The 18,326-nt window shown below is 41.8% G+C and overlaps 1 protein-coding gene across 1 annotated transcript in view; it reads right to left on the reverse strand.

The window, feature by feature from the left end:
* Positions 1-7,058: 7,058 nt before the first annotated feature.
* The window catches only part of arrdc1b (arrestin domain containing 1b), a 52,734-nt gene continuing 41,466 nt past the window's right edge, over positions 7,059-18,326 (reverse strand). The window contains exons 4-8 of the mRNA XM_041811101.1: positions 15,282-15,436; positions 14,757-14,939; positions 13,331-13,507; positions 12,382-12,844; positions 7,059-12,210 (exon numbers count right to left, since the gene is read on the reverse strand). Of these exons, the coding sequence (XP_041667035.1) occupies positions 12,146-12,210; positions 12,382-12,844; positions 13,331-13,507; positions 14,757-14,939; positions 15,282-15,436 (1,043 nt within the window). The 3' untranslated portion in view covers positions 7,059-12,145. The remainder of the gene's footprint in view (positions 12,211-12,381; positions 12,845-13,330; positions 13,508-14,756; positions 14,940-15,281; positions 15,437-18,326) is intronic.

The following is an 18,326-nucleotide window of genomic DNA, read 5'->3' on the forward strand; positions in this document are numbered from 1 at the left end:
GTTAACCTACCTGAAAGACACCTCTATTGACTTTCACTGTGAATGTGGCAGTGAAGAGTCAGCCCAGAGGTGGTCTTTTAAGTCGCTGCCAAATATACTAATTCTGCAGCTGCAGAGATTTAGGTTCACTGAATCTTACAGTCTGGAGAAGGTAGAACGCTCTGTTGTAATATCGCAGAATCTGCTTGTGAGCCCAAAATCATGCGTCAACCAAGAGTCAGTTGCTAGTTACTCTCTGGTAGGCATGGTAAGCCATCTGGGCTCAGGAGCAGAGCACGGCCATTATATCTGCGATGCTGCATACAGGCAGGAAGGACCAGCAAACAAGAGAGCCTCCTGGGTGACCTGCAACGACAGTGTAGTCAGTGAAACTACAAGACAAGCAGTGAGCCGCAAGAGGCGCAAGACGGCCTTCCTGCTATTTTATGAAAGAGATTCCAGATGAGCGTAGCAGAGCAGGAGATCCACAGGCAGCACAGAAAAAAAGATTGTTTGACTTCAAAAAAGATTGTTTCCACTTCAATTACTACTGTTTGACAAAAAGAAACATGATACGTAAAAAGAATCCCAAGTTCAACAGTAGCACCATCCACCAACTCCCCAGTTTGGAATGACCAAGACCTAACCATCTATTTAAAAAAAAATTAAACCTCCCCGTCTGAAAGAAACACGGAATTGCACACCTCCACCCCATCATCCAAGATTCATATTGTATTAGCCTCCAGCATTTGGTCCAGAAGGTCGCCTTTGGGATTAACCAGAAAACTAAAACAAGAACTGATGTGTTTAGAGATCCTGCATGCATTTCTATCAGCTGATTTGTAGTTGGTTTGTAGTGGGATCCTTCCTCCTTTAAGAGAGACAAACCTCCAAATGACTCCCCCAATTAAAGCCAGAAATGTCTTATAAATGTTCTCCATTAAGAACAGAGCCTGAGCGTTTAGATAGCTGTGAGTCTCTCAGGAAAGTCTCCAGAGTAGAGACCACCTCACAGATTCAGCTGTTATCAATGAGTTTGGTGGTGATGATGAAGACTCCCTTTCTGTCAGAATGCTCTGAAGGTTATTGTCCAGAAAAGCAGAAGAGTTCAGCTCAACATTTGCCATTGTTTAACATGGGGTGCACTGCCAAAGGGGTTTTACTGTAGGTGCTGCAGCATCCCTTGGTATCAAAAGGAACTTTTCTCCATGCAGCAGAGTCATGCTGATGAGGGGATGAGTGAAGGAGAACAGCTTCTTGATACAGACGAAGAGGGTACCACATAGATGTAAAAAACACATCAGAATCTTTAATTTTATCTTAATTATCTTTAATTATCTTTAATTTAAAACAACCCCTCCCTGAGCTGCCACCTTAACGTGGTGGAGGGGTTTGCGTGTCTCAATGATCCTAGGAGCTATGTTGTCAGGGGCTTCATGCCCCTGGTAGGGTCTCCCAAGGCAAACAGGTCCTAGGTGAGGGACCAGACGAAGAGCGGCTCACAAACCTCATATGACAAAACAGCAGGACAGAGTACTATCTCCCTCGCCCAGACGTGGGTCACCAGGGTCCCCTCCTGGAGCCAGGCCTGGGAGTGGGGCTCGATGGCGAGCGCCTGGTGGCTGGGCCTGCACCCATGGGGCCTGGCCAGGCACAGCCCAAAGAGGTAACATGGGCCCCCCCCTCCAATGGACTCACCACCTGTAGGAGGGGCCATAGAGGTCAGGTGTGTTGTGAGCTGGGTGGCGGCCGAAGGTGGGGACCCTGGCGGTCCGATCATTGGCTGCAGAAGCTGGCTCTGGGGATGTGGAACGTCACCTCTCTGGTGGGGAAGGAGCCTGAGCTTGTGCGTGAGGTTGAGTGGTACCAGCTAGATATAGTTGGTCTCACCTCAACGCACAGATTGGGTTCTGGAACCAGTCCTCTTGAGAGGGGTTGGACTCTTTTCCACTCTGGAGTTGCCCTTGGTGAGAGGCTCCGAGCAGGTGTGGGCATACTGATTGCCCCCGGGCTGGTAGCCTGCACATTGGGGTTTACCCCGGTGGACGAGAGGGTAGCCTCCCTCCACCTTTGGGTGGGGGATGGGTCCTGACTGTTGTTTGTGTGTATGCACCGAACAGCAGCACAGAATACCCACCCTATTTGGAGTCGCTGGAGGGGGTGCTGGAGAGCACTCCTTCTGAGGACTCCCTCATTCTGCTAGGAGACTCAGTGCTCACGTAGGCAATGACAGTGAGACCTGGAAGGGGGTGATTGGGAGAAACGGTCCCCCTGATCTGAACCCGAGTGGTGTTCTGTTGCTGGACTTTTGTGCTCGTCATGGAATGTCTATAATGAACACCGTGTTCAGGCATAAGGGTGTTCACATGTGCACTTGGCACCAGTACACCCTAGGTCGCAGTTTGATGATTGACTTTGTAGTTGTATCATCGAACTTGTGGCCACGTGTCCTGGACACTCAAGGTTAAGAAATGGGCGGAGCTGTCAACTGTTCACCACCCGGTGGTGAGTTGGCTCTGATGGTGGGAGAGGATGCCGGTCAGACCTGGCAGGCCCAAACGTATTGTGAGGGCTTCCTGGGAATGTCTGGCGGAGTCCACTTTCAGAAGGTGCTTCAACTCTCATTTCCAACAGAGCTTCAACCACGTTCCGGGAGAGGCGGGGGACATTGAGTCCGAGTGGGCCATGTTCCGTACCTCTATTGTCAAGGTGGCTGATAGGAGCTGCAGCCGTAAGGTGCCTGTCGTGGCAGTAATCCCCGAACCCGCTGGTGGACACCAGCGGTGAGGGATGCCGTCAAGCTGAAGAAGGAGTCTTTTTGGGCCTTGTTGGCCTGTAGGACTCCAGAGGCAGCTGACAGGTACCGGCAAGCCAAGCGGTTTGCAGCTTCAGAGATTGCTAAGGCAAAAACCCGGACGTGGGAGGTTCAGGTTCAGGTTCAGGTTCAGGCGTTCAGGGAGGCCATGGAGAATGACTTTCGTACGGCTTCAAGAAGATTCTGGACCACCATCCGGCGTCTCAGGAGGGGGAAGCAGTGCACTGCCAACACCTTGTATGGTGGAGATGGTGCGCTTTTGACCTCGACTTGGGAAGACCTCCTCAATCCCATCGACAAGCCTTCTGATGAGGAAGCAGAGTCTGGGGTCTCGGGTGTGGGCTCTCCTATCTCTTGGGCTGAGGTCGCCGAGGTGGTCAAAAGTTCCTCGGTGGCAGGGCCCCGGGGGTGGATGAGATCCACCCTGAGTTCCTCAAGGCTCTCGATATTGTAGGGCTGTCTTGGCAGGGACAGTGCCCCTGGACTGGCAGACTGGGGTGGTGGTTCCCCTCTTTGAGAAGGGGGACCGGAGGGTGTGTTCCAATTATAGGGGGATCACACTTCTCAGCCTCCCCTGTAAGGTCTATTCAGGGGTCCTGAGGAGGAGGGTCTGTCTGATAGTCGATCCTCAGATACAGGAGGAGCAATGTGGTTTTCGTCCTGGTCATGGAACAGTGGACCAGCTCTACAGTCTCGACAGGGTCCTGGAGGGTGCATGGGAGTTTGCCCAACCAGTCTACATGTGTTTTGTGGACCTGGAGAAGGCATTCGACCCTGGCCCACAGGGAATCCTGTGGAGGGTGCTCTGGGAGTATGGGGTACCGGACCCCCTGAGAAGGGCTGTTTGGTCCCTGTATGACCAGTGTCGGAGTTTGGTCCGCATTGCACTGGTTCTGTTCATAACTTTCATGGGCAAAATTTCTAGGCGCAGCTAGGTGTTGACGGCGTCCGGTTTGGTGGCCTCAGGATTGGGTCTCTGCTTTTTGCGGATGATGTGGTTCTGTTGGCTTCATCAGGCTGTGACCTTCAGCTCTGACCGGAACGGTTTGCAACCGAGTGTGAAGCGGCTGGGATGAGAATCAGCACCTCCAAATCTGAGGCCATGGTCGTCAGTCGGAAAAGGGTGGAATGCCCTCTCCAGGTTGGGAATGAGATCCTGCCTCAAGTGGAGGAGTTCAAGTATCTCGGGGTCTTGTTCACAAGTGAGTGAAGAATGGAGCGGGAGATCCACAGGCGGATCGGTGCGGCGTCGGCAGTGATGCGGTCTCTGCATCGGTCTGTCGTGGTGAAGAAAGAGCTGAGTCGAAAGGCGAAGCTCTTGATTTACCGGTCGATCTGCGTTCCTACCCTCACCTATGGTCACAAGCTGTGGGTTGTGACCGAAAGAACAAAATCACGGATACAGGCAGCTGAAGTGAGTTTCCTCCGCAGGGTGTCTGGGCTCTCCCTTATAGATAGGGTGAGAAGCTCGGTCATCTGGGAGAGACTTGGAGTAGAACTGCTGCTCCTCTGCGTTGAGAGGAGCCAGATGAGGTGGATCGGGCATCTGATTCGGATGCCTCCTGGACGCCTCCCTGGTGAGGTGTTCCGGGCTGGTCCCACTGGGAGGAGGCCCCAGGGAAGACCCAGGACACGCTGGAGAGACTATGCCGCTCGGCTGGCCTGGGAATGCCTTGGGATACCCCTGGAAGAGCTGGACGAAGTGGCCGGGGAGAGGGAAGTCCGGGCTTCCCTGCTTAGGCTGCTGCCCCCGCGACCCGATCTCGGATAAGCGGAAGAAGATGGATGGATGGATGGAATTTAAGACAAAAGTTTTATGACTAAATTGATCTTGATGAATTAGTCTTGAGACAAACCTCCAAATGATGCAATCTATTTTTAGTCTATCCTGTGTTTACTTGTAAATTAATTCAAAATTAAAATGCTAACTATTCCACAAATGGAGGAGATGGGCACCACAGTTTAGCATAATATTTAACATAAAAGTTCAATAATAATAATTTCTTTGGAGTTTGTTCAGATCCCCGTTAACTTTTACAATGCAGCAGCTATTTTTCCTGGCGTCAACATCAGCATCTGATAGCCTCTTTTCTAGCACTAAAACATTATATTTGTTATAAATATGAGTTCAGATTTTTGATCAGTTTCTGCCTAAATAACAGGAGGACTCCTTAAAGCTTTATACACTGACATGTGCATAGCGGCGCAATATGTAATAACGCCACATTATGTAATAATGTAACACATTTTCCATCCATCATGTAATAACGCCGCATTTTCTAAGCCACTAAGCGGTTAGGGTTAGGGCAAGGTAGTAGGGTAGGTGTTTAGTCTAGAGCCCTGAAGGGGGGTTAGGTTTAGGCATAAGTCACTAAGCGGTTAGAGTTAGGGCAAGGTAGTTGGGTAGGGCATACCTTGGAGCCCACACTAAGTCCTATGGTTAGGGTTATTACATAATGCGGCGTTTTTACAACATGTGGCTTTACAAGGTGAAAATTCATTTACCTGATGCAGATGGCTGCTTGAATAGAGACAGGCTCAGTGTTCCTCTTCAGCAGCTGGATTCACAGACCTGTCCGTGTGTGTGATGTTTCTTCCCTTTCTCAGGAGTGTTTCACATTCCCAGTCCTGTTTCCGAACAGGCTTAAATCCTTACACTGACTCAGGAAACAGGAATGAAGAAAATTTAACCACTTTAGGTGCAATATGCATTCTTCTGCCATAAAATTATTTGTTTTATTCATGGTATGCCATTTTACAGCACAGTAATCTATGTGTTCATTATTTCAATAAGTCTTAAAGGATCTAGAATTATAGTTTGCTTAATATGAAGACTTAATATGACTTGGTTCTTGCTGTCGAGTCCAGGGGTCCTCCCCTTTTCTGAAAATTAAAAACAGTTTCAACTGTTTTTATTCACTTGTGGCTCCTTTATTTACATTCAAAATAGATGTCTCAATAATAAAACTCATCTAAAAAGTACACCTTATTTAATGCACTCTTATCTTGAGGCTCCTTAGAGCGCTAGGCCCCAGGCAGTTGCTTACTTTTGCCAAATGGTAAAACCACCTTTGTCTGTGCACAGTTACGTTCAGGAACATAACAGTAAGCTCATTTAGCTGTTGGTATGAAACTTTCCAGAGGAGAGCAGTTTTTTGGCTGTGTGAGTTAGGTAAAACAGAATTTATTTCTGTTTTTCTGTTTCAACTTTGATGACATACTGTTAGGGATGTACAGTGCTTAACAAATTTATTAGACCACCACTCAAAGTAAGGTTTATGTCACAGATGCCCTAAATTAACAGCATTGGTAATTACCAAAATCATTTTTTTATGTTTCTGCAATGGTTAATACACTAGTATGTAGAAGCTCTTTAACCCAAATGACATTTTTAATGCTAAAATATAATTATTATTGCTATCTATGAATTTTCAAATTTACTGTTTTACAAAAAAACTGAAAAATAGTAAATTACATTATTATTTCTTGCTAAATATGTCAAATTATAGTTATTTGCATTCCTGAACAGAAAAATTAGTTTTAGTGGTTGAATGTTATGCTTGATTAATTTCTGACGTCTCAGAGAAGCCCAGTGAGCCAGCTCAAATTTGGGTATAAAAAGGTGAATTCAGTTTGAAATTCCTCATTCCTGTTCAAAATGGTAAAACGTGGAGAGCTCACTGAAAATGAAAGAGTCTGCATTAAAGCACTTCATGATGCTGGATGTCTCTGAGACAAATATGACAAGTGGTCTAACAAATTTGTTAAACACTGTACATTTTAGAAAAACACCCATTAATGCAAGCACTGATGTAGATTTCTTCTGCTTGGATGATTATGAAAAACTTGGACATTTCTTACTAGCAGATTTTATCTGCAAAGCCTTGGAGAAAAGACAGGATAGGATGTTTATGACAGAGCAGTTAAAAGGAACATACAACTTAGTCTTGACTTATTGTCCGCAGATTTCTGGTGTAAACCCAAGAAGGCTGGGCACCTTGTGTGCATGACATATAAGTAAAATATAATTACTCATAACTCATTGACAAGAAACAGAATTGCATTTAAGAGCAATCAATATGATATGATGGGAAATACGTATATCTCTGAAACCTCATCTCTGACTACATTTCTGTTATTATAAGACGGTGTAAAAAATATTTGAGGCCTATTTCATTTCCTGTGACCCTTTATAGGATAAGTGGTGTAGATAAAGCACAGAGGATTAACTATTCACATAAAGAACCAAAACATGTCATATAACTTTATTGTTATACTGTACAGTACAACTTTGATTCTGCAATGTTAATTTGAAATAGAACATTTACTGATTGAGGTGCTAGTATTAATATCTGCATACTGCACCTGTAAACGGTTTACAAGTAGAAAAATACAAAACCAGACAGCACTCATCAATGTCAGGGGGAGGAGATGACAAAAGGAGACAGAACAAGCAGGGCTTCATAAAGCTATAGTACCTTTTGGTGGAAAAATTCAACAGAAGAGGGTTTAACAGCAGAGAGGAATGAAGTCAGGGAGCTGCTGGAAATAATACATGTTCACATGTTCTGAGAAAAGATAAAAGGTTTAACAGGTCTCAAGTCCAGTACTCTCGCTGTTTTTAAAAGCTACATTAGCGTACATGAAGTGCTTTTTGCACAGTCCTCAGGAGAAGAAATCAGATAGAGCTGATGTCCTGATATTATCCTGACAGATTAAAAGAGTTCCCCAAGATGGGGCTGCAGGATCTAAGATGGTTTTAAGGCATGCATTCACAATAACGAGGAGCCTGAATATGGTAATTTGAGTGAATGTCAACAGTTAGAGCTGTTTCCCTGTCATAAAAGAATACAGACTGAATAAAACATGGCAACGTGGTCGAGAGTCAGAATCTATTTCTAGTAGGGCTGGGCAATGCACCAAGTTTTTAAGATCTATGGATCTATCTTAAGAGAAATAGGGTGAGACTATATCCTTTATATGGATATACCTTATACTGATGTTGAAAAAACATAGATGGCAAGCTTAATGCTGGGTAAAAAGATAGTTTACTGTAAAAACCTCTGACAGTTATTTTGTTGACCAGAAGTATTCAAAAATTTCAGTCTAACTGTGATCTATAGTTTTATTTATTCCATTTTTTATGATCCCTTACATTATTACTAAAAATCTAATTCTGCTGGCACCTCGGACAAATAGAAGTGCTAGACACCCATAACATGGGCCAATATTTACAACCAATAGGGGCCAATATAGGCGAATACTTCTGCCTGATATGGACTAATGTATGTACAGCTTATGTAGACATATATTTACAGCCAAATAAGGCCAAGATTTACAGCATACATAGGCTGATATAGGCCGATCTCTACAACCAGTAGGGGCTAATATAGGCCAATATTTACAAGCAGTAGGGGCTACTATAGGCTCATATTTGCAGCTGATATATGTCAATATTTCTACCTAATATGGACCAATATTTCCAGCTGATAAAGTCATTTATCTACGGCCAGTAAAGAAAGACTTACAGCAGATACAGGCTGATATTTACAACAAATACAGGCCTATATAGGCTTATATTTACAGCTGAAATTGATCAATATTTCCACCTTCTATAGGCCACTATTTCAAGCTGATATAGTCATTCATTTACAGCCAATAAAGGCCAAGATTTACAGCAGATATAGGCTAATATTTAAAGCAAATATGAGGAGTTTTACAGCTGATATGGGTTTATAGACGACATACGCTAACATTTATAGCTGATTAAGGCTGATATTTACAGACAATAAAGGCCTATACTGATATAGAGCTATATTTCTAGCTAATAAAAGCAAACATTTACAGCCAATATAGGCTGATATTCCCAGCTGATAAAAAAATTATATTTACATCTGATAAAGGCTGATATTTACAGCCAATAGGCCAATATTTAAAGCTGATGTAGGCTGATATATACTGCTGATACACAGTATTAGTTGTAAACACAGGCCAACATTTTCTGAGCCAGTATCTACTTAAAACAAAATCATGCTGTTAATATTGTTAATCCCTACTTTTTGTACAACTTTTCAATGTTTTTGAACAATTTAGAAAATGTATAGGACTTTAGCTGAAAAAAAAAAAAAAAAAACAAGCCCAGTATTTGGTGTCTAAGACTTCTATTTTTGTTGTAATGGTATGCCTCAGGTATCAGTATAGTTTGATTTTAACTTGAAACATTTCAAAGTTTTATGTTCTGGTATTGTAACAACCATTTGATATTCCTTTACTGAAATAAAATACCGAAATATATATCTAACATGTATTACCATTTACCTAATATATATCAAGATGGGGTTTTTTTTGTCCAAACTGCCCAACCCTAAACTCCAGCTATGCTTTTTTTTAACTCACAGAATAAATTTTACCAATAATAAACATATCAGAAGTCATACAAACATCCAATTCAGCTGTTGTGCTTTGTATTTTCAGTGGCATTATTAACCCACAGAGGAGTGACAATCAATATGTGCTGATGCTTTAACATCACAACAGAACAGAGTGATAAAGTGAACATAATTTAGTACATTTTTAAACACTACAATAAGACATGACAAGTGTTTGCAAAACCAGGCATCAAATGAAAGTGTTTTTAAAGCAATTAACGGTTTCAAACTTTTATGAATCACACGATACAAATGCTGTTTCTTTTGTGCATTAAAACTTCGATAAGGACATTTGTGATTAAAAAAAAAAAATACAGGTTAAGGGCTATAAAATAAATTTAATGGGTAACATAACATCCAATTACAGTATGATTCAGCTGCATTTTAACCATCACCTAGTCCCTGTACACAGGTGAAAAAAGCTTTGAAACTATGTAAAAAACAGACCTTAGGGGACTGAACATTTGTCCAAATTAGCTCTATTTATTTATACACGCAAACACACACACACACACACACACACGTACATTAGACATGCACAAAGAAACCCATGCACTCAAACATTAAAAAGTGCTGTGATGTGCAAATGTTTGTTTCTCATCTGCACTGACTGAAATGTCAGGATTTTCATCTCACTCATTTCATACTCAAAGAAAGTTAAGGCAACAAACGGGAGAAAAACAAACTTACAATTTCTCTCAGACAGAGACTAAAAACATGACAAATCTTTAAAATAGGAGTTAAAACACAGCAGACTGCGTGTCTCAAGAGCACAGGCTGGCTGTGTTTAACGTGATGACTTTAACTGAAACTCCAGTGTCAAACCAAGAGGAGATCAAACCCGTACCAGTGACGACCACAAGAGGGCAGAGTAGGACAGCTTCAGTGCTGCAGTGATCATCACAAGCTGCAGGAAAGTGAACCTCATCTGCAGATGCACCGTCATCTGAATACAAAACTTGTGTTGAAGCAAAAATCCTCTCCGCTGTATGAGACAGAACTGGGAAATGGTGCAGAGATGCTGCAACTTTATATGATAAATGAGATTTTCTCAACTTTGAGAGAATGTTTCACATTTAAAAGTTGCAATTGCTATATTTTGTAAAGGTAAAAGGATATAGGAGAAGAAACCAAAATCTGAGAGGTGTTGCTGTGGCATTATTTGTCCTTAAAGCTCCTGTGTGTAGGATTGATATTGACATTTATAGCTGAGTGATTTCTAATAGCATTAAAAGACAATTGCAGAAATGCATACTGCGACATTTCTTAAAAGAAAAGCATCCGTGATGATTAAAATCCTTCTTAAAGCAAATTAATCTGGGAGCCAACTCTAATCTGCCTTTATCTGTACATTTTTATTTTCTTTAACTGAATGTTCTCTTAATTTGTTTGTGAAACACCTTTATTGAAAATTAATTAAACACTGATAAAGGTCATCAACCTGTTGCTATCATCACTTGGTGTTTTCACAGTGACAACGAAAAGCAACCCACAGCAGGAGCTTTTGTTCTATAAATAAACTTAATCAGCACTTATCACCATGATGGTGATCACATGATGATTAACAAAAAATATGAGGATGGGGCACAGATGGTCTAAAAGTTAGGTTGTGCCCCATGGACACGCGTGGCCAGGGTTCCTGTATGTCCTCCTCCTACTCTCTCATCCCTATGTCCAACTCTATCCACTATCCTCCTCTCTAAATGAAGGCATAAAGGCCAAAAAATACAAACCTTTAAAAAAATAAGAGGAGAATGTTCATTAATTACTGTTCTCCAGGATGAAGATGAGACTCTGGCGCATTTTTCAGAGATATTTGATGATTCAAACAGCTTCAAACAGCTCTGGGATGTCTGTGTTCTGTTTTTGAAAAGAGGGATAGAAAAAATAAATGTTTAAATAAATCAGATTCATCAGTTAATCAGGGGAAAAATAATCAGCCAATCAAATTTACCAAATAAATAATTTTTTGCAGCCCTTCTCTGCAGAGTTTATAGTCACATTATGAGCATATTAAAGAGCTGTAAAGTTTGTAGCCAGTTATTCCAGTTTAAAGACTGCAGAATTACAGATGATGGGCTGTAAACTAGGCTGTAGAGTGATAGTAAAGCTGACACAGCCAAAGCTAGAAGGCTATGTGCCATATGGATAATATCCCCAGTATGTGTAAGGATTTAGAGAGGGATTTTGATTTTTGGTAATGCAAAAGCACTCTAACACATTACTTTGCTCAAACTGAACTGCAGTAACTTAACAAGATACCGCAGTTCATTTTAACAGGTTTTTAACAATACCCAGCAGTAGTTGTAATATACAAACCATACACACAGGAGGTTCAACAAGCCTGACACACAGAGCACAACTTCAGGCAATCTCCTTTAAATATCCAGCATGAAGACAGCTCTGCCCCGCTGATGATGAGGACAGCTGAGACACAAGCAGACAGCAGTAGACACAACAACAAGTGCACAGTTGGACTGCAAAAAAAGGCTGATCTCCTCACACAGGAGTCTTCAGGAGGCCAGAATCTTTTTCAAGGCATCGTAGATGCAAAAAGTCATTAAAAAAAAAAAAGCAAAAAGGTGACAAATTTTAGCCTACCTCATGAAACCAACATGCCCGCTCAGTGAAAGTTTTAAATGCTGTTTGATGATCCCAAAAAACATCCTTTAGGCACAGTGAAGTTCTCCCTCTCCGTCTGACAGCGCTGGAACACGAGGTGAAAAGAAAACTTGTATCCAGTGTAAGATATGATCCCTTTTTCACTGTTAAAGGACAAAGAAACAGTCTTTGGGATGTTCTGGGGTGGAGTTATGGTCCATCCTCCTTTACCCAGCGTATCTCCATCCTGATTTTTTGAGATGTGCGTTCAGACAGGTGTAGGTGGGCGTGGTCATGGTGCTTCTTCACCAGCTTGTTTTTTTTACTGTCTACTATTAAAAGTTGAGTTGGCGCTGCTGCAGCTTTCCTCGTAAGTTGGAGGGGGCTCTGTAACACACAAAGGTTAACAAATATTTAATGTTCATGCTTAAAGTTCAGTATCAACAAACATGTGGATTTAACATTTTTTTATTTTTTCAAGCTGCAGTGGTTTGATGTGCATCCCTGCATGTATTGGTGCATGGTTTCTCTGAGTGCTGTTAGGTTTGGATAACTAACCATGAGGATAGTCCCAGCTGCTGTACTCTGGAGGGAGAATGAGAGAACAGGAAGTGGGAACAGGAGTCACATCTCCCTCAGTGAAGAAAGGTATGGTGGCCCCAGTTGACAAACAGAACAGCGGGGCGGAAGCATCAGGCCGTCTGTGACTGGGAGGCAGGGCTGCCCCCGGTGCGTGGCTGAAGGCGCTGGGCGACATGGTGACTGGCTGACCTGAGGGGTCCTGCTGGGAGTGGCTCTTAGTGGGAATCTCCTCACTGGCCACGCCCCCGGCACACAGCACCTCCTCTGGCTCCTCCTCTGCTGGCGGGGCACTGGGTGTCACGCCTGTTGTGCTTGGTGCGATGGATGCTCCACAGCGGTCTGGAGTGGAGGGGATGGGCCTCGATGGTGATAAGTTCACAGCGATGTTCCCGATGTAGATAGGAAGAGTGACGACCGCGTCTGGAGATTTTAATGACACCTGTCACACAAAATGAGTTTAGGAGACAGTCAAAATAAGATTTTAAATATAAAAACATGAATAGAATATATTGAACAAAGACTTTGGTCATATCTTTTAGCTACTATGTGGTATAATGTACATTTAAATATATTTTGTCTCTCCCTCTGGAGGGACTGTTATCTAAAACACTAAATTGTAAAGAAAACAACATAATAGATTGACATTAACAATGTACAGTGTTAGTCTGCTGCATTTGTTACTCTTAAATTTACTGGATAAACAGTTGATGTGATTTTTAGAAATAAAGAAACATACAACCAACAGGCATAATTTAAATCATTGCGGCAGCAACAACATGCTCTTTAATGTTAATTAATGCTGAAAGTCCTTTTAATACCCTGCATTTATTAAAAAGATAACCAACTTCAGAGAGTTAAGGGTTCAGAAGTCTCACAAACCAACCATCAGCCAGTATAATGCTTAAAACAGAAAACACACTCTGACCTGAATGAAATAGTCAATATCTATGAGGCTGCAGCCGGCCAGTGCTGACTGAGGAAGAGGAGGGACGATGATCTGCTCCCTCCACTCTGCATGTTTTCCTGCCTTCACCCCGGCTCCCTCCACCTCAGCGATGGTCCGCAGGTCATACACAGGCCGCTTGGTCTTATAGGTCACTTTCTGGTGTGGAAAAACATAAAGAGGTTAAAAAAAACAAATTTTACATCTAATTTTAGATTATTAGAAGAAGAAGACAGTCTTTGAATTGGACCAGGAAAAATTATTTCTTTTATCTGCAGTTACAGAGATTTTTATGGGAAAGCAAACAAAAGGATTATTTCTTTGAATAGTTATGTTTGGGGCCTAAAGGTCCCAAAAGAGATTTATAGCAGAACTTTAAAAGGTTGGTAGCCAAGGGGGGTCTGTACGCTTACTGTGCTCTTAACGATGGGATATGGTATGTGGCAAAGGATTGTGATCTCTGCTTAGTGACTCTCTTAAGACCCATTTCATTTATTTCTACAAGTGTAAATATCTTTTTTTTTTTAAATCAACAGGCTCATATTTGAAGACTAATTTTAAGATGACTCCTGGCAGAAGACAGAAATGTTATTTTTTCAGATTAAATGGATGAATTTGTTTTAAGACCACTAGCAAAGATATTTCTGCTTTATTCATGTGACTCTGACAGAGCATTTGTGTCAGTTAAAGATGAAAAACAAAGTAATTTACATCCATCACTCTGGAAGAGTTACAAAGCCATTTCTAAAGCTTTGGGACTCCAGTGAACCACTATGAGAGCCATTATCCACAAATGGAGAAAACTACAGTAGTATACCTTCCCAGGAATGGCTGGCCTACCAAATTTACTCCCAAGAGCACATCAACGATTCATCCAAGGAGGTCATAAAAGAACTCAAAACAACATCTGAAGACCTGCAGGCCTCACTTGACTCAGTTAAGCTAAGTGTCCATGATTCAACAATAAGAAAGAGACTGGGCAAAAATGGCATCCATAGGAGAGTTCCAAGGACATCGCCTGTGGACTGCCACCAAGGACTGCCAAGCAGACATGAGCGGGATTGTCATGTGGAACGGAGCAAAAGCCAATCAGGAGGCAAGCTGACCAAAGGTGGAAGCACAACAAACACAGCCATGGTGATGATAGTAAACATGAAGCATAAAGTTACATTTTGCTTTCCTGTTGGCAGATTCATTTAAAATAGTATTGGCAATGCAGACCTTTGTTTGATTTTTATATCTGAAACTATCAGTGGATTTAAATAAATAAATTAAAATGTAGACAAAAATTATAAAAACAAACTTGGTTAGTGTCAATTTGACTTCCTGCTCCAGTTGAATATACATGATAACAGATTGCTTTGCTTTGATCTAAACATATCTCTGCAGCTTATATACAATTATTTACCTGGATTAAACTGGCCAGTACACATCCAGTGTCCTTCCCAGACTTGTTGTGGATTTCCGTGGCTAGCTTTATGACCTGACCAGGGATGTAACCCCTCAGGTCACTGCGAGCTTTTAGCATCAGTGTCCCCGTCTTCACTAGGAGGTAGCTGAACTTCTTAGTGGTCACAGCATAACTCAAATCCTGCAGGAACAGAGCAACAGTATGACAGTGCATTTTCAGACAGTAGCCTCATTAGCTGGAACTGTGCTGTAAATCTCTCCTGCTGTTTACCAGAGAATCACAAAACTCACAGTCCTGATGGAAAGACAGTAAATAACTGAAGTGACGCAGGAGGGAAAGAAGAAAATAAATACTGTAAGATCCGATCAAGACAAAGGCTGATCAAATAAAGAAACCTAACAGAGTTTTGAGGTCCCATCTACCCCTCTGTCTCTTTATGAACAACTTTTCTGACTCATAGGTTTACTCAGAAAAGAGAAAAGCTAGATTTCAGTTTGTAAAGGGGCATAATGATACACTAACCTCAATGTCAGGAACTTCATTGAGGTTGAGCAGATTGAGTAGGTAGAAGGGCCTCTGGGCTTTGTAGTCCTTAGAGAAACGGGGCGTGTCGATGACTGCCCTCACACGGTAAACAATCTTCCCAAAGGGGCCCTCGAAGGAAGTCGGGGCAGCGACTGAGGGAAGGAAAGGAGAGAGGCAGGAAGACAAAACAGACATTACTCTGACAATGGAGACAATTTGGGGTGATATAAGAACAGCAACGCATTAATGACTTATAAATCAGTGTTGATAGAGACATACTATTGGGGAAATTAAGGCTGATACCACTACCTATGTTCTAAATGACACTTTCACCGACTGCTGATATTAATACTGATGATTCTTTCATCATTTCAAGTGTAACACTCATTATGCCAATATTTTCTCAACAGATCAGAGTTTGTCCCACACATCACTTCCTTTACCAACATGGTGTTTTAATGGATGAATTTCTCATAATAAAGGAGTAAAGCTGTTAAAAATGGCCCTCCTGCTTCGCAATGCAAGCTGCTCAGAAGGACACTTAACAACTTTTCTCCCTCATTATAAGAAATTCAAAACAAGACATAAGCCATGGAGGCTGAGCAGTCACTCTGGTCTCTGACTGTCTCTGGGAATCTGACTTGTAAATAAAATTCTACATGTAAAATTAGTAATAACCCATAGCCCAATTGAAGTTTAAAGGTCAAGTGCATGTCTCATTTTGTTATTTCATTAGAGAACAAAGAGAAATCTTAAAAAAAGGCAGAATAATCCGAGAAAAAAAACATTCTTATTGCTTTTTTGCACCAAAAGCTCAGTCAGCTGACAATTAGACATAAGAATGCAATTATGCAACGCTAATAAACAAAACTAATCAGGCTTAAAGGAGATTTGATTTTGTATTATTTCTAGAAGGGTTGATGGCAAATCTGAGTTCTCTGTCTAGCACTGTAATAAGATGTAAGCAGTCCTGCAAATTTCATCCTGAATTGAAGGACACTGATTGTTTTTGCCAGCAAAGGAAAGGACAAAGAGGGCGAGGAATCTGGGAGATAAAATGCTAGGGGGCAGGAAATTTAAAAATAACTTTTTAGGGAGAAAGCAGCCACACAGACAGACAGAGAGAGAGAGATGATGAAAGCCAGAAGAAAGGACAAGTATCACTGATATCATGACAGTGCAAACAATGTGCAGCCAAAACAGGATGTACAAAAGGTGATCAATGTGCGGTCAAAACAAATGCTGAGCCTCGTTTTCTCTAATGTGGTCCTTTTCCCCTGATCCTCATTCAGATGTTAATGTCAGCAGGGTGAGCGTCTGCTCCCGGGACAAGTCTGCTGCTGCTGCTGTCAATAAGAATTAACCACAAGGGGGGCTAGCTTGTTGTTTAGCTGTAGACAGCTTTGTAGCAAAAAAGAGCCATGGACAGGCTGGAACATCACGCTGACCTTCACTGGAAACGCACACGCTGAGCTGGACGTGGCTGCTGATGGAGGATGCTTGTCTTTTTAAGCTCAGATGAAGATCTTTTCTAAAGATGTGAGCTGCTGTTTTATATCCAGGGTCTAACTTAATTGAAACAGACAGCCCTGAGACAGATCCTTTTCATGCTAAAAGCACTCTGATTTGGAAGCAGTCAAAACCAAACTACATTTGTTTTAGAAGTTTAAGTATTTTTCTTTCTGAGAACATCAATCTAAATGAATTTGCTGATTCACTGACATTTCCTCTTGTTCCTAATTTGTTTTTGCATTGTTTGTTTACAAAGTGTCTTACTAACTGTGGATAGATTGCTCTAAAGTAGGCAGATGATAGCAATGCTCTCTCATTCTGATTTATTCTCTCAAACTAGAGAAAGGAGACAAAGCTTCCTTGTCAGAAAGTGAGGCTAATTTGCAGCTGCCAATGGCTAAAAAGGGGAGACTGCTTGTTGCACAAAGACAAAAGAGGGCAGATTTTTACTGCCACTTCTCTCAGTAGCCAAGTGATGCCAGCTATTCTCCTTTAAAGTTTTGTGAAACCAGCTAGCTGCTCCTTCCGATTAAAATAGCTACATAATTCCAACAGAAGAATATCGCTCTTCAATTACAACAAGCTTAATGCATAAATGCTTGTTTTTTGAGGCCTAACTGTCCACTAAACTATTTATCTGACTGTATTCATACATCAATAGAGGTTATAACCTGGCTCTAAGGAGAGCTGTTTCCTGGTCAAAAATCCAAACTATCAAAGACCTAATTTTATAACTAAAGCCTTAGTTGGAGCTTAAATTGAGAGCTAAATAACAGATGCTAGCAAGCCTATGAGCTTATGAGAAGACACTTGTTTCAAGGTGGCAAACTGTTTGATTTTCAGCTTGTCAGCAGAAACATTTCACACATACTTTGTCTGACACTATCCTCCCTGATCTGAGTAAAGCAGCCAATAACACCTTCAAATCCCAAACCCTCCTCCCAGCTCAGCAACGATGTTTTGAGATGCATTACAAGTGACGGTCTCGTTTCTGAAAATCAACACTGAGATAGGAAGGTATAAGGATTTAGATTATAATCTGCTAGCTGCTTGTTCGGTTTTATTGTTTATTTGTATGAAGCTTCACAAGAGGCTCGAATACAAAAGGATACAAGTTTAAAGCGCTGCATTAATGTATCATATGTTCATGCCCTTTATTCTCCTTTCTCTTCTCTCCTTCCTGAAATCATATCTGGTGTCTATTTGAAATGAGGCCATACACTATTTCATGTAACTATTTATCCCCATAAGTGTCCCTCTGCTTTATCTCAGCCTCCATCTTCCTCTTCTTTGTGTTTCTTTGTTCCCTCAGTGAGAAATGATCTGTAGCACAACACCAGTACAGATAACTGAGCTCTGCTAGTGAGGAGAAAGTGTTGGAACTTTCCTGTGGAGCCTTTTGAAATTAACTATGACATTACCTAAGGCTGCTGCAGAACATCAGGAGGATGACCTACTGCCCTGTAAATTGCCCTCAGTCCTTGAAAAACTTCATTTGTTACAGCAATTTGGAAAACATGTTGGAAATAA

This window comes from Cheilinus undulatus, linkage group 17 (assembly GCF_018320785.1).
Source record: "Cheilinus undulatus linkage group 17, ASM1832078v1, whole genome shotgun sequence".
In the NCBI taxonomy this organism is placed as follows: Eukaryota; Metazoa; Chordata; class Actinopteri; order Labriformes; family Labridae; genus Cheilinus; species Cheilinus undulatus.